At 51.5% G+C, this 20788-nt stretch overlaps 5 protein-coding genes across 5 annotated transcripts; 4 read left to right on the forward strand and 1 right to left on the reverse strand.

Moving 5' to 3' along the window:
- The first annotated feature begins 1021 nt into the window (after positions 1-1021).
- On the forward strand, positions 1022-1858 carry LOC112887099 (oleosin 16 kDa-like). The gene has a single exon (XM_025953189.1). The coding sequence runs from the start codon at positions 1149-1151 to the stop codon at positions 1629-1631; it is 483 nt and encodes a 160-aa protein (XP_025808974.1). The 5' UTR covers positions 1022-1148; the 3' UTR covers positions 1632-1858.
- Positions 1859-9429: 7571 nt separating this feature from the next.
- Positions 9430-10613, forward strand: LOC112886620. Its single transcript, XM_025952567.1, has one exon. It carries the CDS (start codon positions 9628-9630, stop codon positions 10252-10254), a length of 627 nt encoding a protein of 208 aa, XP_025808352.1. The 5' UTR covers positions 9430-9627; the 3' UTR covers positions 10255-10613.
- A 2552-nt stretch (positions 10614-13165) lies between these two features.
- LOC112888071 (probable 2-oxoglutarate-dependent dioxygenase AOP1) lies at positions 13166-15188 on the forward strand. The gene is made up of 3 exons (XM_025954415.1): positions 13166-13667; positions 13761-14082; positions 14739-15188. The coding sequence occupies exons 1-3, from the start codon at positions 13279-13281 to the stop codon at positions 14979-14981; spliced, it is 954 nt and encodes a 317-aa protein (XP_025810200.1). The 5' UTR covers positions 13166-13278; the 3' UTR covers positions 14982-15188.
- An 84-nt stretch (positions 15189-15272) lies between these two features.
- LOC112888070 (probable 2-oxoglutarate-dependent dioxygenase AOP1) lies at positions 15273-16779 on the forward strand. Its single transcript, XM_025954414.1, has 3 exons — positions 15273-15783; positions 15885-16209; positions 16329-16779. Exons 1-3 carry the CDS (start codon positions 15395-15397, stop codon positions 16569-16571), a joined length of 957 nt encoding a protein of 318 aa, XP_025810199.1. The 5' UTR covers positions 15273-15394; the 3' UTR covers positions 16572-16779.
- A 356-nt stretch (positions 16780-17135) lies between these two features.
- Positions 17136-19378, reverse strand: LOC112886987 (zinc finger CCCH domain-containing protein 39-like). The gene is made up of 3 exons (XM_025953049.1): positions 19267-19378; positions 18105-18763; positions 17136-17988 (listed from the first exon to the last, which is right to left on the reverse strand). The coding sequence occupies exons 2-3, from the start codon at positions 18741-18743 to the stop codon at positions 17647-17649; spliced, it is 981 nt and encodes a 326-aa protein (XP_025808834.1). The 5' UTR covers positions 18744-18763; positions 19267-19378; the 3' UTR covers positions 17136-17646.
- Positions 19379-20788: the final 1410 nt, after the last annotated feature.

The raw sequence follows: 20788 nt of genomic DNA on the forward strand, positions 1-20788 counted from the left end.
CTGAGTCAACAAATTAGTTGTTATTGCTAGGAAGGTGTAGCCTTATCATTTGTACTCCTCCCTTCCCCTCTTTTCTGTCTCCCTTTCACTCCATCCCTCCCTAGCTCTCTATCCTAAGGATCTTTGCCTGCTACCTTTCAGTCATCAAAGATACAACTTTGATTGTGTGCGCCATTTTGTCTTATCAAACACTAACCTGCAACTTATATGGATGGCATGCATGACAAACTTTAATGTCTAAGTTTCTTTATTCTAGATCACATCGCCACCCTACAGTGTGATAACAATTAACATCATCGTTCATCTGTCCTAATTTGTAGCTCCCGGTCGTCCATTCAACATAGTGCTACACAGCAAGGTATCGCCATATCACCGCTTCAGTTGCTGGTAGCGATGGACATGCTTAATAGCACGTAGGGTTGTCCCTAATCGTCGTACACTGGTTATTGTTGCGCTTTCCAAGGCACGCAGCGCCGTCAGCCAGTCACCGTTCTCTCGACTGCCGGGCGAACGCCGATGCCTCTTCACCGCTCTGTTTCACTGGTCACCAGAGCGCCACGCCGCCATTGCGTGCGGCGGCGGCCGCCGGCCGCAATGAACAATCCCCCGCGCGTTCCGCCGGCTAGTGACGATCAAATCATCTCCCAAAGCCAGCTTGATTTTTTCTCATCGAACTCACGTGCGCGGTGCCTCGCTACGAGACCTGCACCCGCGCGCCCACATGGCGACCGCGACGCGTGCCGGCCACCTGCGCCGTCGCCGTCTCGCGGACTCGAACCGTCGATGCCCTCGCCCACGTGTGCCGCTAGATACTTCAAGCAGCTAGGCATCTCCCGCGGTTAGAATAGAGTCCGATCCGAATGACACGGTGAAAAAAGCAAGGCCAGGAACCCAGGAGCAGGGTCGCGAGCAGAGCTAGCGGTCGTCGCCTTGCTCCCACACACGTCGCGCATGCACGCGCGGCGGCCGGACACGTGCCGGCGCGGGCACGTCCCTCTCCGCGCCTTTAACTCCTCCCCGCCATTCTCCAACTACTCCCACGGACAGACAGTGCCATCTCGACACCGCCCGCCGAGCTGCTGCCTCCGGCTCCCCCCAAAAGCCACGCGGCGCGAGTCGAGCCAGGCACGCACGCGACGCGAGCGAGCATGGCGGATCGGCATCAGCACGTCCACGCGCACGGCGAGCGGCCGGACTCGCCGTCGGCGACGCTGCTGCGGCGGGTGCAGACCCACGCGCCCAACTCAACGCAGGTGGTGGGCTTCCTGGCGCTGCTCGTGTCAGGCGCCGTGCTCCTCCTCCTGACGGGGCTCACGCTGACGGGCGCCGTCGTGGCGCTCGTCTTCCTGGGCCCGATCGCGCTGCTCACCAGCCCCATCTGGGTGCCCGTCGCCATCGCAGTCTCCGTCCTCGTCGCCGCCGCGCTCTCCGCCTGCGGCTTCGCCGTCGCGGCGCTCGCGGCGGGCACCTGGATGTACCGCTACTTCACGGGGCGCCACCCCGTGGGCGCCGACCGGGTGGACTACGCGCGCAGCCGGATCGCCGACACGGCCAGCCACGTCAAGGACTACGCGCGCGAGTACGGCGGCTACCTGCACAGCCGCTCCAAGGACGCCGCGCCAGGCGCCTAGGCGCGGCGGCGGCGCGCGCGTTGCCGGTAGCTAGGTCGTCGCGGTCTCTTTTCGTTTCATCTTTGCGTGTGTGCTCCAATCCAATCTCTCTCCGTGATGTCAATTTCCTCTGCTTTTTGCTAGGACACGTAAGGTGTTTATCTTGGTACAATTTTATCTTGCTTTATCCTCGTGTAATTAGGCATTTAGTTGAATCATAAGAGGACTCGTCTTGGCAGCCCGATGAACTCCCTCCCGGAGCCCCGAAATGTTTCTGTTGACGAGATGAGGACTTAAATTGCGTGCCATTTTCAGCAGTTAGATGTCACACCATTGCACAACCGAGGAAAATTGAGACTTCACAGGAAGCAAACGCTGAACACAACGCGTCTAATCTCCCTAAAAAATGCCCCAAACTCGCTCCGGTCGAACTCGGTGCTTCCAAGTTCCAATCCGGCAATCCCACCCGAAAACTCTGGTGGCGAGCGAGGAGGAAGAAGGAACTGACGGTGAGGCCCACTAGCAGGGAGTGAGGAGGTGACTGGATTCTGCGGTTCTGCCTCTTCCGGCCTTGCATCTTTTTTTTTTAGGGGTATTCCGGCCTTGCATCTCTGAGGCAAAAGAATAAAAAAATGGGCCGGTAGTGAAGAATAATAGGGCCCACTTCTCGAAACCTCGGACATTGTGATTGTGGTTCGGAGGCCCATAACGCTAATCACAATAAGGTTTTATGGCACATCAGTATTTTTGATGACGTGGCATTATTTAACGAGAAAAGAGAAGAAATCAGTTTCGTCCCCACGACATTCTGCTAACTCATTTCCAAGACGTTGAAAATAACGTGAAACGATCGCTATGACCGCCGTTGTTTCATGGAGAATCCCGTGCGTCAATAGATCAACTAGCATTTAATTACACTGGTTAGCTTTGAAAATAGTAAAATAAAACTCTGCATTGAGGCATAGTATTGCATTTATCCCCAAGCTGACGTGGCATTCTTGGATATGAAACCCTCCATTATGATTAGCCTAACCAAACCGAATTCGGCCGGAGGACAACCTGACATGCACTTTTCCAAAAAAAAAGAATGGAGATGCGCATGCGGATGCCTTTACCGCCTTCCCGGCAGAGCGACACAGAAAATAATAGTAAGAACAATAGTAAATGGAAAGCGAACGAGAAGAAATAGGATGTTTCGAAGATCTGCATACAGTAGTGTTGATTGATTTGCATCTTCTTTGCTTTGGAATCGGACACGAACATTCTGAAAGCCCAATAATAACCTCTCCATCCCATCAGCATCGTGGCTCCGCCTCCTTCCTAGACCCGGGCACCTCCCGTCGCGACTCGCAGGCTGTGGCCGGCGTTGCGCAAGATGCCCGTTCCCCGTGCTGCCAGCGCTCGCTCATGCTGCTCGAACGGAGGCTCTGCTGGACAATGCCCCTGGTGCCGATCCGTCGTGCTCACCCGAGGCCGGCCGATCCCAAAACTGGAGTTGGCTCGTGTTCAAAGACCACCGGTAGGCAGTGGCGGAGCTAGGATTGAGAACTAGAGGGCTCTTCTTTTCTCATTCTTCCTTCCTCCTCCCTCCTCTTCTTCCTTCTTGCTCTCAAAATTTTAGTCTTTGGTCTTTTGATTCTCTTTGGGGAGTGTTCGAGGGCGTTTAGAGTGCTCTTTGGTGATGTAAGCTTTGCTTCATCGGGGTCATTGGATTTTCAGAAAACTATTTCAATGAACTAGATATTTATTTCAAAGCAAGAAAAATAGGATATAAATAAACCATAAACAAGCGATGCCACCAATTGCGTCACTAGAGCCGAGCAAAATGCGGGCCGCACCGGTAAAAGCCCAAGATGGCCCGCGTCGAAGATACATGCCCAGGCCCACGTCCAACCGTTTTTTATATAATAGTTGTACAAGCTTACCTATTTCCACAATTCATAATAGCAGTCTCTCTAGGGGAACATATCCTGTGTTACATAGGCTATCGGTGCTACCATGTTACGCCAGAATTAGAACCGTGCGATTGACTTTGAATGGACAGGATCAGTTCAGCAGCATCTACTCTTACCAATTTGTATGAAACACCCTGAAAGAAGTCACCCATTCTCAAGCGAGTCCTGATGTATGGTACATTTACAAGAAGACTCCTGAATTTGTTCTCCCTCTCATTCCAGATCCTTCCCCTTTCCAGTTCCTTCTATTAGCTTCTTTCCTCTGATGTATAAGTATTTACACCAGAGAGGGGAAGTAATCTACCATATTGTGTAAGTATTTTAGTAGTATTCACTTTATAATCTTTGATTTTTCTTATTCTAAAATGTGTTTATCCATCTAGGGGTCAATCTATGAGCTGAATGTGATGCCAGCTTACAACCCTCTCTTGGCATGGTGTTTGATACTTGGGAGCAAGGCGAGGCATTTTACAAAAATTATGCTCATCATGTTGGTTTCTCAGTTCGTAAAGCACCACATCACAAATATGATGGTGGTGTGCTACTGTGGAAGCGTTTTTTTTTTTGGCTCAAGGCAAGGTTGGAGGCAGGAGACAGAAAAGGTAGGCGAGCAAGTTAAGAAGCGTAAAAGGAAAGTCAAGCTTACAAGGTGTGGTTGCGGTGCCATGATTGTATTTCAGAGAAGACCAGATGGCAATATGAGGTAGCCCGGTTTGTAAAATCACACACACATGAACTTACTTCTCCAAGTAAGACCCATCTGCTTAGATCAAACAGGGAAGTGAGTGATGAGGTGAGGAGCAAATTATTTGCATGTCACAAGGCAATGATTGGAACCTCTGCAGCATTCCGACTTCTAAGTGTGGAGATGGGAGGACATGAAAACATAGGGTGCACAAAGAAAGATGCAGAGAACTATGATCGAGATTGCAAAAAGGCATTAGTTGCGGGGATGGACAGATTTTGATTGATATCATGAAAGACAAGCAAAGGCTTAATCCATCCTTTTTCTTTGATTACAAACTGGACGGCAAGAATAGGCTAACTCATATTTTCTTGGCAGATGGTACTTGCAGGAAGAATTATTCACTGTTTGGTGATGTTGTCTCCTTCGACTCTACATATCGCTCAAACAGGTACAACCTTGTATTTACCCCTTTTACAAGAGTCAACCATCACAAATCTTGTGTTACTTTTGGTGCTGCGTTTATACCAAATGAAAAGATTGAGTCGTACACATGGGTATTCCAGAGTTTCTTAAAGGCAATGGGAGGGGTTCCACCTAAACTTATTATAACTGATGAGGATCTTAGCAGGAGGGCTGCTATTAAATTTGTTTTTCCAGATACTAGGCACAGGTTGTGCATGTGGCATATTCTTAACAAACTCCTAGAAAGAGTTGGTCGACCTTTAATTGAAGATGATGATTTCTTCTGTGAGTTCATGTCATGTGTGTGGGGTTCAGAGAGTCCAGATGAATTTGAGGCACGATGGACCTCGATAATTTCTAAGTACAGTCTAGAGAACAATTCTTGGCTGAGTGATAAATACAACATGCGCAATCATGGATCCCAGCTTACTTCATGGATTTGTCTCTTGGGGGAATACTTAGGACCACTTCAAGATCTGAGAGTGAGAATGCATTTTTTAGGCATTTTCTGAACCGACGACTCCGGTTGCTTGAGTTTTGGATTAGATTTGAGACTGCTTTGGAGGAACAACGGCAATTGGAGTTGATGAATGATAATGCCACACTTCATTCGCTGCCTATGCTAGAAACACCATGGGGCATTGAGAGGCATGCTAGGGATGTCTACACACATACAATATTTGGCATTTTCCAAGATGAGGTGATTTGTGCTAGGGATAAGTGTGATATACAAAGTATGGTTCAGGTTGGTGATGAACGTATATCAAGAATTAGGGATGGTGGTGCCAAAGTTAGAGAGGTTTGCTACAATACCTACACAAGGGTGGCACAATGTTCCTGCAAGTTGTTTGAATTTATGGCATTCTCTGTTGCCATATTATTCTTGTCCTAAAGGGTGCAGGCTGCAATGAAATCCCTGAACATTATTTGCTACGCGGGTGGACTAAAAGAGCCACCCAGAATGTTGTTTTTGATGCAAATGGGAATGTAATTAAAGGATCATGTACATCTCTCCAACCATTCATGAAGAGGCTGTGTTCTGAGACATGGTCCAAATTTAAATCAGGAATGCAGGCAGCCAAACAATGTGAGGAGAAAATGAAATATTTTCATAAGTGTATTGGTGATGCTATTGAACACATGTCAAAGATGGACCTAAATAGCGAAAAACGTAAGGTTCCAGAGTTTGAAGCCTTTGTTGGAACACAATTTCCAGTGGAAATTAGTATCCACCCACCTGAAGTGGTGCACACGAAGGGAAATGGGAGGAGACCCAAGCGCAGTACAGAGCAGTCATCAACCAACCAACGAAAAAAGAGGTACTGGTTGCAAGTTTTAGAACCTTGAGTTTGGGTATGTCACATGCTAATTAATTAGCGTTCATATTCTTGCAGGGCAAGAAGCACCAAGAAGGTTGGGGAGAATTAGGAGGTGTGAATTTTTGTTTTGTACCTTATGGATATGGTGAGTGCTTCCTGTTTATTATGCATTTCTGGAGCAACCTTGATAACCATTTCTAATACGCGAGAATTGACTTTTTCCCTGCAGGGCAAAGTGTTTTTGCATTCACTAACTATGTGCTGCTCTTCACCGACGACTTCAAGGACAAATTGATGCATCAAGTACCAGCATGGCCAACTTCAGACGAGCCTGGATTAAGTTAGTGTATTATGTAATATATATTCGCAACCATCAACTTTTCTAGGTTAGGATTTGATGGTACCTCCAATCTAGTAATGGCAATTGCACTTGTGTTAACTCTTGTGAAACTTAATGCTTTTATGCATCATGCATCTTGGGTACCAGATGCAGCAAGACCTAAGGCCGGTTCTATTAAAGTTGCACATGGATGGTTCAATATATAACTTATTATGCTCCAAAATCGTGTGTTCAATGCTTCTGGCGAGGAAGTTGAGATGCTTCCTTAGAATTTGTGATTTGATAATTAGTTACTAAATACTTATGGTTCTTATAGAGCAAAACTGTTTTTGCAATCACTAACTTAGTGCTCCTCTGCACCCACAAGTAGCGCTACTTGTACAGTTGTACTCCCACCAGCAACATATACATTATCATTTTCTGCTTTGATACTCAGACGAAGGTAATTAACAGCTGATTTGGCACACACACCCACAACACCAAAATCATATCCAAGACAAAATACCTAATCAGTACATGGTTATACTAGTCCACATCTGAAAACTTTTGCATATATAGGTTCACGGAAAAGATGCCATGGTATGGCAATACAATGAAAATGCTAAGGACCATTGCCATGTCATTTAAGGAGATGAAGCATGCTGGTTCTTACAAAATTAATAATATTACACTCAGAATCTTATGCTGTCAAAAAAAAATTATTGGCTTTAGCAGCCCCTTTCCAAAGGAAAACTTTTCTTATGCTGCCAATTTTTTTATTACACACTTCAGTTGGAAGACACTGAGAAAATAAGTTGGGATGGTTGTCAGAATGAAGTTGATCAACTTGAGCCTTCCTGCAGTACTCAGATACCTGCTCTTCCATCCAAGTAGTTGCTGCCACTTTATCAATTAGCGTCTAGATGTCCACCTTCCTCAATTGCCTTATATGCAATAGTAAATAATTGAATAATCAATGCAACACAATAGGCTCCTTTTCTGATACACAGACATGCAACTGAAAATGAAGTTGCAGAAAAGTTTTTTATGGTCATTGTCTATTTTTAGGATCAAACTGGATGTAAAGAATCATGCTGTCACAAAGCGACTAATCACCGATGTCCCCATCTTTTACACATACTGATCGATAACTTGCACTACTTTTCTCTTCACAAATTTTATGGTGCCACTTGACCCGCAAGCACAAATGAACACATCTGCAAGCATAAATATTGCCCATTCTAACTGAGAATGCATGAAAATACGGCAATCTCATTGAGCATTGTCCAGGTACGGGAAAACATGCATCGTTTGATTTTTTAAGAAATTAAGTCTGCAAGGACATGGACATTGCACGCACGGTACAGATTGAATTGAGCATGAACAGACCAAACTACTAATCGAATTGATTGGCCTTTCAACTGTTGGGCGTAGAGCAAACATATTAGTTCAGATAAACACTAATTGGCAGTACAGATAACTCACCACAAGAAATACATGAAGCACCTAAATGGATCCAATCTCACCGGACCATATCCATCTTGTTGTCCATGCTTTCGCACACAGCTTGCGTACTTTTGCTCAGTCTGGACTGCGACTGAGCAAACCGCCGCCGCCGCAAAGCGCGCACGCGCGAGGGAGGGAGGGGCGGGGGGCGACGGAGGGAGGGAGATAGAATCCGCCACTGGAGGAGAACGATGGGGAGGTGTTGCTGCGTCGATCCTGGTCGGCGGAACCGCCGGAGCCCCAAGAAACACGGCGGCCACAAGATGAAGAGTGGGTTATTTTCAAGGGGTTTTGCACAGAATGGACTGCGGAATAACCTGAGGTTTGCATCTGGTCTCTTCATTTCCTCTCGAACGGTGACGATTCTGCTGTAACATGGTAGCACCGATAGCCTCTGTACCACAGGATACGTTCTCAGCTAGGTTTTCAAAACTAACTAGCTGAGATTCCCATACTTTGCTATGGAGGAAATATATGTGCCAAATGCTGTCTGCTTAGGATATAACTGGCTGCCTAAACGGACCGCACCAGGGATGCGTTAGAATTTATATGGGCTTGGCTAGTTAGCTTGGCCCACGCAATATGCTAAAATTCCAAATGAAAATGTTTGATCCATATATGGCAAGAGGCCGGTGGATTCTACTGTCCATGTCATGGGTACGGGACCGGGAGAGAAAAAAGATCACCACTACTGGGGTTGCGCGCGCCCGTCTTCTTTCACCAAGACAGCCGCCCCGACGCCGAGAGCCCGGCGATTCCATGGCTGCGGGCCGCCGTCCGAGCCCCGGTGCCGTGCGTCAACACCTGCGGCTAGCTGATGCCATGACTGGGGAAGGAACGCTGCGTTTCTCGGAGCTGCCACGCCATGCCCAATCCCCCGGCCGGCCGTCCGTCATCGAGCATTTGCCTCCCTCACCGTACGTACGTGTACTCCTGCAGGCATGTAACCATCATGGGGCCTGGGGGTATTACCTCGCATGCTTTGAACCATGTCCAGGCATCTCAAACACGTGGGACGCCAAGGCAGACTCGCGCGCCAGCAAGCCATTGACCGGCCCGCCAGAATCCCCAACCGACGATCGATCGTTCATTGACTATTATTTAGTCGATTGGTCTTTTTGTCTCTCATCAAATCTCAATCACGTGCGTTATTTCGCTACGGCGTTTTACTTTGACCACCAGAGATGCTAGTATGGTCCATGACTTGACGCGATTATTCCTGTCTGACTTTTATCTTTGGCGGCAATACAAATCAAACTCGATTCAAGTAAACCAGTAGTTTTTTCGAAGAAGAAGTAAACCAGTAGTTTCCCGAGAGCGAAGCAACAGAATTTTTCAGCTGGAACCCGCAGAACTTTCTGCGCGTTGCTTGCGGTGCGACGCATGCCCTTCGGGATTCAACGCTTCATTTCCATCTAGATGGTCAACACGGCCCAAGAGGCCTTTCACATCTCACGGGAGAAGAGCGGTGGTACAAACCTGGGGGCTCGCAGGGGTCGGAGAGCGACCCGTCTGCCATTCCCAAACGAGTCACCACTCACCGTGCTTCCAAAAGCAAACCGCATCGACACCAACTCACCGGCGCGCTGCGCGCACTTGCCGGGAACGGGAGGCACTACACACCCTGACCTGACGCGCATCATCAGCCCGTGCGCCACGAACGCCACACGGATCCACCCACCACCAGTAAACTCCCCGCCCTCCCCCCGCTGGCTCGGCTCACCAAACCCTGCCGCCTCGTGCCATCCTCTTCCTCCTCCCTACTTAAATGAAGCGTCCGCACCGCCGTTTCCACCAAACTCCCCTGCCCCCTCCTCCTACTCGCACCACCCGCACCAACCAACCCCGGCCAGCCACCCCCTCGCGCAAGCGACAGCGCGATCCCGTTCCATCGTCCATGGAGGCGGAGGCGTTCCCGATACGGTTCACGCGGGGCGTGCGCGCCTACTGGCGCCGGCGCAAGTACCACCGCCTGGAGGCCGCGGACGGCACGGCCAGTGGCGGAGCCACGCGGCAGCTGGGCGCGGCGCGGCGCGGCGGGTGGGGCGCCATGCGGCGGCTGCGCGTGCGCGTGCGCGTGGCCCTGGCCGCGCCGCGGCGCGCGCTGGCGCGGGCGCGGGACGCGTACGTGGGTGCTATGCTGGCGCTGGCCAGGCGGGCGTCCGCGCTCGCGCTGCCCGGCGGCGCCGACGGGCTCTGGGCCAAGCGCGTGCCGCGCCGGAAGCAGCTGCCGGCGCCGCGGGCGACGGAATTCGAGCAGCGGCTCATCCTCGAGATCTACAAGTCCATCGTCGCCTCCAAGGAGCTCACCACCATGCTCCACTCCTCCGCCGCGCACCTGCCGCCGCGGGCGGCTGCCGCCCCGATGCCCGCCAAGCACCTGCTCGACATGTAAGCCGGAGAGGGCGTGCGCTGCTGTTCCGATCCGACGCGAGCTGTGTACGCTCGTAGCGAGAGTGCGAATCTGAAGCTTAATGAGCGCCGTTAGTTATGATGTGCATCCAGTAACACCGTCCTTGCCCTGTGAATTAGAGAGAGAATTTAGAGCCGTTCCGTGCTTCCTCTTTGGGTGCATGTAGAACCCTAGGTGGGCGGGTGCATGCAAGCAAAGCAAGCCGCCCTGCTGCGAAAGAGGCAGCGTGCAAAGTGTAAATTCAAAGAAAATCCGCAAAGCAAATCCGTGGCTTGGCTTTGTGTATGATTCAGAGATAATTCAGCATCGTTTTTTTTAAAAAAGAAAGATTATTCAGCGACTACCACCTGTTACCTTCACAGTTGTTCTCCAGTTCCTTCCGTTATGGTCTTCATCATTCTGCAACGACTTGGGATCGAAAAAGACATGCAGCAGCGGCCTTCTAGGCGGCTGGCTGTGATGTTTTTCCAAGATTCGCCCGCCGCACGGCACGAGAACATCGCTGTCGGCGGTAAACTTGGCCGCGACTTTTCGGATCGCATCGGCATGCCGCAGTCCAACTCCCAGAGACATGTGGTTTGACGAGAGTTCTCGTACGTGACGGTGCCTTCTTGCTGTGGAACGTGCTGCTCTTAAGAGAGAGGAGAAAATGCGCAGGCGCCTTCGGCCATTGGCTGCTTGGCTGTTGAGAGTGCCGTCGAAACTGCCTGCGGCCTCTCGCCGTCAACGCACTCACGTGGCTGCGTTGCGTGCGATCGCGCGGCACCATGGGGGTCGCCTGTCCATCTAGAAGATGATTGAAGACTTCGAAAATTCAGGCATGGCATGGCTCCTGCAGGGGAAAATCAATCGCGCATGGGCGTCTGTTTTTTTGTTAAAAAAATTGCTTGGCAGGGCATTGTGGGCGGTGACCCAGCTGCCATGCCGAGAGAGTGATGTCCGGCTGGTTAAACAGCAGAGGCGACTTCAGGTCTGATCCGGGAGAAGATCGAGCGAGGACCGTGCCGCGGAGCGAGAAGATTATTCGCAGGCCAGGTAGCCAAGCGTGGCTCTGGTCAATGTCCATCCACCATGGAAGAAAAAAGTCTGCTTGCGTTTGCGCCGGCCTCTGGCTCTGGCTGGACGATGATTGATGAGAGGGGATCCCGTTTCTACTAAAACCTTTTTTTTTTTTTGAGAGAGAGAGAGAGAGAAACAACATTTCCGTTATTTCAAGCAGGTCTCATCAACTGGTAGTTGGGCAAGATTCCGAACGAGGAACCCAATAGCCGTAACGGGGCCTTATAGCCTGAACCTGAATAGAACCTGAATAGTTAGTTTCTCTCGCGCATCATCAATTCGTTCTGTCTTAACGTTGTCGCCTGGTCGCCCCTGACCGGAGAAGACACCGGCCGGACTTCCTATGGTCCCAAACACAAACAAACTGGCAGGCATTACGGAAATGGACAAATCTAGTTGTGTCACCGAGGACCAATTCATCGCTCATATGCCGGATCTGCTTTTCTAAATGCTTGCAACGCGACCATTCAGCCAAAAGAATGACATCCCTAATCATGTTGGTTAATGAAAAACCTGGCGAACGTCGGATCTATTCAGACAGATGATCGGGGAAGCCTGAAGCGTTCGTGCGTGTAAACATCAGTGACTGTCATTTTTCGGATCAGTCACTGGCTGACCGAGGATTTGTCCGCAGCTGACACAGGCAGAGAATTTAAGCGCAGACCAGGCCGCCGCCTATACTTACTCTGGTGACTTTATCGTGGAATAAAATAATAATTAAAGCAGTTCATATCCTCTAACTCAATTCAGCTGGTTTTTATAGTATTAAATACATTGCCATGTAAGAAAAAACTAAGATGGTAGGAGAATTAATGAAGAGAGAATGAAAAATATGAAGAAATCGTTTCTCATACAAGAAATCATGTTTACGCAGAAACCAAGATAAAAGAAGAGAGGATAGGGGGAGAAAAGAGAGAGAAGAGATATGATTGGGTAGCAATTTATTTTGAAGACACCATCCATTAGGGATGTAGTTTCCACACATATAGTGTCTATGTGATATGGTAAGTATAAAAACTACTAGTAATGTATTGGGTTGGGATTGGCCTAAGATAGTTCCAACTAAAAAACTATGTAATGGTGTCTATGGTATGCCATATCACATTGACATCACCTAAAGCCATTCACATTGGAGAGTGTCATCTCACAGTTACCAAAATTGGAAAGTTGATAACCGAGTCGGAGGAGTGTCATGTTGATGACACTCCTCTCTCATTTTATGAAACTTTCCCTTCCTCTCCTTATAAATAACTCTATCGTATCAGCAAATTTACTGATGTAGCATGACATTTAATGCTCATGACACTCTTATGACACTTCCACTGAGATTGATCTACTATCTACTATAGCTTCCAATGCATAATTTATAATTATAGTTGCAAAATAAATTTCTCAAATGACCTTTCTCCTCTCCCTATCTATCCCCTTCCTTCCCACTCTTTAATTCTATCTTGGTAGTTTTTTAGACTTTGGTATTTTTGCAAAAAATCATTTGGCTCTTTCTTCTCTCTCCAGTTTAACTGTATTATCAAATCAGCAAAATATTCTACATAGCAGCATATTAAATATTAAATGCTACGGATACTATCACGAAACTATCATAGTCACACTGCTCTTACACATTTGCGCCGGCAACTAGAAATTTTTGATTGACAGGATGCAGTCTGTTCAGTTTCCACTTTCTAGTTGGGCCAACATTTTGGGTCGGACCGCTCACGGAACACCCGGAGTTTTTAGGCCAGTAATTAAATTGAGCCTAAATGCAAAGCCCACTTGCTTTCTCTCGAATATTGGTCCAAGTCGGCGGCGGCGGCGGCTGTGCTGTCTACTCCGAAGCCAGACCACCAACCACGACGGGAAGCAAAGAAAGCCGCCCCCATCACCATCGAAGAAGACACGGAGTGACGGGGCTCAGCTCAGCACATCAGCTCAGCTGGGACGGCGAGGATGGGCACCGATGCGATGCAGCTCCCAAAGATCGACTTCTCCGGCGTGGACCCGTCGGCGCCGGGCACCGGCACCTGGTCGGCGGTGCGCGCCCAGGTGATGGACGCGCTGGCCACGTTCGGCTGCTTCGACGCGGATTTCCCGGCCCTGACCCCGGAGCAACGTGCCGCGCTCTTCGACGGCGCCGTGAGGCTGCTCTTCGCGCTGCCCGTCGACGCCAAGCGCCGCAACTACCACGGCGCCGACAAGCCCTTCCACGGCTACCTCGGCGGCATCCCGGGCTACGACGGCTACGAGAGCCTCGCCATCGTGGACGGCACCAAGCCCGAGCCCGTCCGCGACTTCGCCGGCCTCATGTGGCCCGACGGCGGCAGCAACGACGGCTTCTGGTAAGCTTAATACCTCCTTTAATTTCTTGCAGCAGATCTTGCTCCGTAGAGAAGCAACGTTTGGTTTGACTTTGCTCTGCTGCGGCTGCGCAGCAATGCCGTCCATGGCGTGGCGGCGCGGATCTTTGAGCTGGAGGAGGCGGTGCGGAGGATGGTGATGGAAGGGCTCGGGGTGGCCAAGTACCACGACGCTCTGAGCGCGTCGACGTGGCACCTGTTCCGTATGTCGGAGTACCAGGCGCCCAGCGCCGCGGAGAAGACGGTCAGGTTCGGGTCGCATCAGGACACCAATCTGCTCAGCATCGTGTGCCAGCACGAGGTGGAGGGGCTGGAAATGCAGACGAGGGACGGGCAGTGGGTCCTCGTCAAGCCATCGCCGACGTCGCTCGTCGTCATGGTCGGCCAGGCACTCCGGGTACGAATCAATGCGGCTCTGCTCCACTTTTACCTCTCCTTGCATTTGGCTAGAGCAAGCAAGAAGTGAAGAAACTCCCGCGGTTGCTAGCTCCCAATTTTGTGAGATGAAGGCAGTACTAGCTGTTGGACAATGAGAGATTAAGCAAGGATACCTCACTCTAATCTGTTGTGCCGGTAGAACGTTTCAGCAGAAGTGGCCCATTCCCTATTTCCCTTTCACAACATCAATGGCAGCCATTCAGAAAACATTATCAACCGCAATAATATGCAGATTTCAGTTCTAAGAGTGATAAGATGGAGGCCTAGTCCTAACAGATCACCAAAAAAGCTTCTTTTGCAGGTCGGTTAGTCAACACTTGTGCTGCTAACCGGAACATTTTTAGACCTGCTTGTTTTCTAGGATGTGCAAGTGCAATGCTATAATCATGTGCATGAATATTTTCAGGCATTGAGTTCAGTTCAGCAATTGCTAAGCTTAAAAAGTCACTGAGAACTACAGACCGTGCCTGCACTTTCACAACTACTAATTTGTAACTTCTACGGTTGAAAATTCAGGGACACCCATTTCTGTACTGATCATGTAGTCTTACTTTCTGCACTGTGATCATGTTATCTTCTGACTTTCTGCACTGATGATTTTTCACCTTACTCTAGGCATGGACAAACGACCGCTTGCACGCACCATTTCACCGGATTTCTGTCGCCGGGGATGTCACCAGGTACTCTGCCATGCTGTTCTCCGTCCCGAATTTCAAGATTCAGGCGCCAGATGAACTTGTGGACGACGAGCACCCTCCCCGTTTCAAGCCTCATGACAACAACGACTACATCCGCTACTGTGTTTCTGAAGAAGGTGCTCGCCAGGAAGATAAGCTCAAGGCCTTCTGCGGAGTATAGGCAGCAACAGACATCTGGGCGAGCAATCTGTCCGGCCGTTTGGCATTCGTTTTATCTGAGCACGTCAGAGATGAGAGGTGCATCTGCAGGCTGGAAAGTTTAGGGAGGATGCCCGTTTCATTTCTTGAATTCCGAAACATGAACAATCTGGTGCCTTGGCATTGGCAAGCATGAAAGAAATGAATAAATTTATTCTGAGTTTTCGCAGTAGTACAGTGTAAATTGTAATCACGTAAATTCGAGCTGCACTCGGTAAATGGGTAAAGTAGTTCGTGACAAAGCTACCAGCCACCATCAGTACCAGCTACTCATACAAGTCCTCGGCATGTGACTAAGCTTCACCACCGCGCGAAGCAACCACCAGCCACGCCATAGCACACGGAGTTCAGCTGAGCAGAGCTGAGACACTGACGATGAGCGCCGAGGCGGCGCAGCTCCCCCGGATCGACTTCTCCGGCGTGGACCCGTCGGCGCCGGGCGCCGGCACCTGGTTGGCGGCGCGCGCCCAGGTGGTGGACGCGTTCGCCACTTTCGGCTGCTTCGACGCGCACTACCCAGCCCTGGCCCCGGAGCTCCGCGCCGCGCTCTTTGACGGCGCCGTGAGGCCGCTCTTCGCTCTGCCGGTCGACGCCAAGCGCCGCAACCACTACGGGCCCGACAAGCCCTTCCACGGCTACCTCGGCGAGCTCCAGGGTCTCGACGGCCAGGAGAGCCTCGCCATCGTGGACGCCTCCAAGCCCGAGGCCGTCCGCGCCTTCGGCGACCTCGTGTGGCCCGGCGGCGGCGGCGACGCCGGTTTCTGGTAGCTTTCATTTTTTCCCTTCTCTCCGGAACGTTTGATTTGCTTCCGCAAGAGACGGAAAATAGCTTACGACTTCTCACTTCTGCTACGCGTGCGTGCAGCGAGGCCCTCCATGGCGCGGCGAAGCGGATGGCCGAGCTGGAGGAGGCGGTGCGGAGGATGGTGCTGGAGGGGCTCGGGGTGGCCGAGCACCACGAGCCGCTGAACGCGTCGACATGGCACCTGTTCCGGATGTGGGAGTACGACGCCGGGGAGAAGAAGGTCAGGCACCCCGGATCCCCCGGACCCCACCAGGACACCAACGCGCTCAGCCTGGTGTGCCAGCACGAGGTGGAGGGGTTGGAGGTGCGGACCAAGGGCGGGGAGTGGATCCGCGTCACGCCGTCGCCGACGTCGCTCGTCGTCATGGTCGGCAACGCGCTCCGGGTACGCATCGCTGCACTTCCTTTCGATTTCCTCTCTCACTTGATCGTGCAGGAAACGACCGAAGAAATCCATTTCTGCACCGATCATGCACCGTGCTACTGATCTTTCAAGTTCTCTAGGCATGGACAAACGACCGTCTGCAAGCGCCATTTCACCGGGTTACCGTCCGTGGGAATGTCAACAGATACTCTGCCATCCTGTTCTCGATCCCCAGCTGCAGGATTCAGCCGCCCGTTGAACTTGTGGACGACGAACACCCTCCCCGTTTCAAGCCATATTACCACGACGACTTCGTGCGCTTCTCCGTTTCTGAGGAAGGCGCTCGCCACGAAGATAAGCTCAATTCCTACTGTGGATTATAGGCAACAGAATGCGTCTGCAGTTCAGCCCGGTACACCAGTGTGGCCTTTGCTCTGAGAGACTCAGATCACCCCTGCTAACCAGAATGTTTGCAATACACCATGGAATACACTTGTTGTATATTTATTGTAGCCTGAAACATGAACAATCTGGCATTCTGGCAGACATGAAATAAATGAATAATTTTGTGTTGCGTGTTTGCACTCCAAATAAGCAGTTTACCACCCGGAACTTTCACTGTATGTAAAGTGTAATCACTAATCACTACCGAGAGTAACAAAGATCGCACAAATTAGAAATCCACAATATACGAATATAGCAAAATTTGTTCACACCGTGAAACAACTTGTTCACAATATATGAATAAACAATTTACCATCCATCAGCTGGGCACAAGAGCAACTGGGGTAAAATGTCAGGCAAATCACCATCCATAGCAGTGATAGTCTGATTGAGAGACTGAAAATTAGGGCAGCAGAAGTTCTCTCGGAAGAAAATCAGAACAGCAAAGATCTGCAGAAAACAGAGCACCAGAAACTGGAGGCCAAATCTGCAAGCTTCACATATTCCACAAAAAATATAATTCATTGCTTCAATTTCCCAGAAACAGTACAGCTCAAGGTGCTTGCACTTGTCAAATGTGCAAGTGCAAGTGCTCAACACATCAATGAACATTCAGATAACAGCCTTACCAAGTTTACTTACAGGAGTACGCAGACTTTCGCCTCTTTGCCCGAAAAACACTGACTAGGAATAACACCATAGCCTATACCGCGTATAATAAACCATCTGAAAACTACCACCATAATAACTCACATATTTGATGATCGGACCCATATGAACAGCTTGGTGTCTAGAACTCTATATTCACATCTTGCCTACGTGCTAATTATGTAGCTCGATTTCGTTTGCTATCTATGTATTTAGCTATACCTTATTTACGGCTCTCCTTTTCAGCCTCACCTGCGATAATGACATGGTCTTTTTAGGACTGACAATGGCATAACGGATGACGTTGGAGAGGGTGGAAGCGGGCGAGGGAGTGCCGGAGTGGTGGTCGGTGATGGACCGACAAAATCAGGGCTGCCGGGGGAAGAGGTCGGTGGGGGTGATGGAGTGGCGGAAGTGGCAGCGGTGGCCGTAGGGGCAGACGACGCCCGCGAGCACCATGCGGCAGACCTCGGTCTTGTAGCGCGGGTGGCGGATCACGGGGCGGAGCTCGGCGATGCCGTGCGCAAACTGGCACTGGTCGCCGTACGGGCACGCGCCGGTCTCCTCCCACTTGTTGCACAGCTCCGTCTTCAACATGCCCTGATTGTACACCTCGAACTCCAGCCCGCTGTTGGGCTGCTGCTCCTCCCCACCCTTGAGCTCCCCCTCCCCATTGACGCCATTGTCCATGCCTACGAACACGCGCTGCTGCTTGGATTGCCGCGTTGAGAACAACAGACGAACAGGTAAGAGTCATGAACTGATTGATCGGACACTGGACGCAATCACAGCAAGGGGGAAAATGGAGAGGGCATTGATCTCACCGAGCCCAGCTTCGTTGGCTTGGACGGGCGATGCTTGCCGCTCTGGTTCATCTTGAGGTAGCCGGGCGAACGAACGGAGATGCTCTTCGGTATCGCCGGTGCGGCTGGCAGCGGTGTTAGAGGACCAAGTGGGATAGGGTGCTCCTCGGCGAGACTCAGACCGCTGAACTCGTCGACGAGCTTGCCGCCGACCATCTTGATGCGGCGGGCGAGATCCTCGTTGGCGATGCGGAGCTCGTCGTTCTCCCGGCGGAGCGCCGCCGCCTCGTTGCTGGTGTCGGCGAGGTACGAGAGGCAGAGTTCGAAGCGGGTGACCACCTCCTGGTACTGGAGAGCGAGGCGGGCGAGGCGTTGGCGGCGTTCTGCGGCGGCGGCGGCCGCCGCATCGTTCCCATCATGGACGACGGAGCCGGAGTCGGAGGAGCCGCGGGAGAGCGAGGCGGCGCGCGGCGACGGCGTGGAGAGGACGCGGCTGAAGCCGAAGGGGGACGAGGGGGAGGCGTAGCCGTAGAAGAGATCGTCGCCATTGGTGAGCAGGCTGGGCGAGGAGAAGCGTCGATCTCCAAAGCCGCAGGGCTCCTTGGGCCCGAACGCCGCGTGCAGGCCGTCGGGCTGGGTCGGAGCGAGGACCACTTCCATGATGCGCAAACAACTTTTCCCTGCAACCAAATCGGATCAAAACGTCAGGAAAAATCCAAGGAAAATCACACGAAATAAATCGCTGGAGCGAGCTGGACTGCACGCCGCAGGAAACATCCACGAAGCATATTGCTCAAGGCGATGGAGGAACAGAACTAGCTGAACACGAACCAAATTTAAATAGAAAAACGAACCACGAACAATCACAGAATCTACAAACAACTTACAGATTCGTTTTCACTTAGAATTGAACCTAACATTCTAATACGAATTCAGTTCAAACAGAAACACGAGCAATAAGCAATCAGGGAGCAGCCAGTGAGTCGAATCTACTGAAATTACTAGTTCGTCTCACGTAGAACAGAACCCAGCATCTAATCTAGTTGCAATTGCAACAGTCGCATCAAAATCCACCCCAATTAAGCAGGGAGAGAATCAAACACGGCCGCCAGAATCGATCAAATGCACAGCCCAGATAGAGGAACGAGGATGGAAGCTAAGATCAAACAGCTCGCGCCCTCACCTCTTAGCTAGCTCCCCCTGCTGGAGCGCGCGCTCGACTCGGGGCGCCGATTTGGGGGTTGGGGAGAGATACGAGAGCCGGGAGGGAAGAGGACGTTGGGAGGGAATGAGAGGGAGGAGGAATGCCGCTGGGTGCGAGCGGGCGCGTATACATAGGCCGCCCAACGCACGCAGCGCGCGCCTGGCTGCTGCGGCGAGGCGGGCGATCGAGCGGCGGATTCAGTGGGCCCGCGCGCCTGCGGTGTGGCAGGCTGTTAGAGAAATTAACACGAGTGGTTTTTTTTCTTCACGCCCTTTCTGTTCTGTTATCTTGCCGTGCACGACGCTTGGGTGTGCTGCAACCCGTCGTACAAGCCTCAGCTACTGCCCGCTGCCGCCGCCACTCGCCGCGCTGCTGAGGCAGGGGAGGGGGAGGGGGAGAGGGAGGGGGTGGAGCGGCCGCCGACGAGAGGTGGAAGGTGGAGGGAGCGACCACCGGCGAGATCGGAGGCGGCTCTAGAGGGGAGGTCAGGGGCGGCGGTGACGGTTCGGCCTTTGACGAAGGCGAGGCTGGTCATCCGGAACCAGCGACGGGGGCAAGAAGAAGGCCGGTGTTAAGAAGGAGGATCGGGTCAGTGTCGGCGGCGGTGTAGGGCAGCGGAGCGCGGCCAGCCCACCCGCGGCCCAGGTGGTGGAGGTGGGGGAGTCTTCTGCAACGCTTCCCTTCGCAGTTACACATGTGATTGCGAATAGCCCCGCGCGCGATGCCACGGAATTTGCCCGGTTCTGGTGCCCTCGCTCATCAGCATGACCGAGTAAAGGGAGCCAGGCAGAAGGAATCTTGTGCAAATATCAGCGATTAGTTTTATGGTGGACTGGTGGTGTACCTTCAGGAGCGCAGCTTAACCGCTACGGTTAACACTTAAAATTTGTTGCATATTGTCATTTATTGTTACCGTTTCCAGTGGATGAAAATGCGTACCCTGTTGCTGGTTTGACGGTCCATAGCGGAATGTGGTGAGTTTAGTGAGCCACACACCTCGTCGGAGGAGATCTCCATTCGTCTCTGATGAGTACCCGCTCAAGACCATCGAACCACTAACGAATCACTGCGTGGGCCAACGCGAAGCTATTTTTATTGTTGTGCTCGTTCTTGCAGAGCTACTTCTGATCCGTGTATCGGTGTATGGTTATATATGGTGCGGTTCTTGATGGGATCTACATATATCGCTAGCTACTACTGTAGCTTGCTTCGCTTCTACGGGTCCGTCCCTCTCAGCTCCGAGCGAACCAGCGCCGTCTCGAGGAAGAAAGCAATAACACCACCCACAAAAGGCGAAAGAATTCGGGTGTCACGCTCAACCGTCATCCGTAGCGTTGCTTCCTCGGCACAGGTTTAACTAACTTGGCCCACCCATGCACGCTCGCCCGGGTCGCGCATCACCCACGGGGCGTGGTGCGGGGCCACGGCCGCCGGTGCACCGTGCGCGGCAAGAGCGGGGGGCAGGTCCGACGAGAAGCAAGAAGGGAGGGAGCAGGTGTGC

This window comes from Panicum hallii, chromosome 3, assembly GCF_002211085.1.
Source record: "Panicum hallii strain FIL2 chromosome 3, PHallii_v3.1, whole genome shotgun sequence".
Lineage (NCBI taxonomy): Eukaryota > Viridiplantae > Streptophyta > Magnoliopsida > Poales > Poaceae > Panicum > Panicum hallii.

Coding starts and splice junctions, on each gene's coding strand:
- LOC112887099 (XM_025953189.1), top strand. CDS start 1,149: ATGGCGGATCGGCATCAGCACGTCCACGCGCACGGCGAGCGGCCGGAC.
- LOC112886620 (XM_025952567.1), top strand. CDS start 9,628: ATGAAGCGTCCGCACCGCCGTTTCCACCAAACTCCCCTGCCCCCTCCT.
- LOC112888071 (XM_025954415.1), top strand. CDS start 13,279: ATGGGCACCGATGCGATGCAGCTCCCAAAGATCGACTTCTCCGGCGTG. Junction 13,668..13,760: donor GGCAGCAACGACGGCTTCTG/GTAAGCTTAATA, acceptor GCGGCTGCGCAG/CAATGCCGTCCATGGCGTGG. Junction 14,083..14,738: donor TGGTCGGCCAGGCACTCCGG/GTACGAATCAAT, acceptor ACCTTACTCTAG/GCATGGACAAACGACCGCTT.
- LOC112888070 (XM_025954414.1), top strand. CDS start 15,395: ATGAGCGCCGAGGCGGCGCAGCTCCCCCGGATCGACTTCTCCGGCGTG. Junction 15,784..15,884: donor GGCGGCGACGCCGGTTTCTG/GTAGCTTTCATT, acceptor GCGTGCGTGCAG/CGAGGCCCTCCATGGCGCGG. Junction 16,210..16,328: donor TGGTCGGCAACGCGCTCCGG/GTACGCATCGCT, acceptor CAAGTTCTCTAG/GCATGGACAAACGACCGTCT.
- LOC112886987 (XM_025953049.1), bottom strand. CDS start 18,743: ATGGAAGTGGTCCTCGCTCCGACCCAGCCCGACGGCCTGCACGCGGCG. Junction 17,989..18,104: donor AGCCAACGAAGCTGGGCTCG/GTGAGATCAATG, acceptor CAATCCAAGCAG/CAGCGCGTGTTCGTAGGCAT.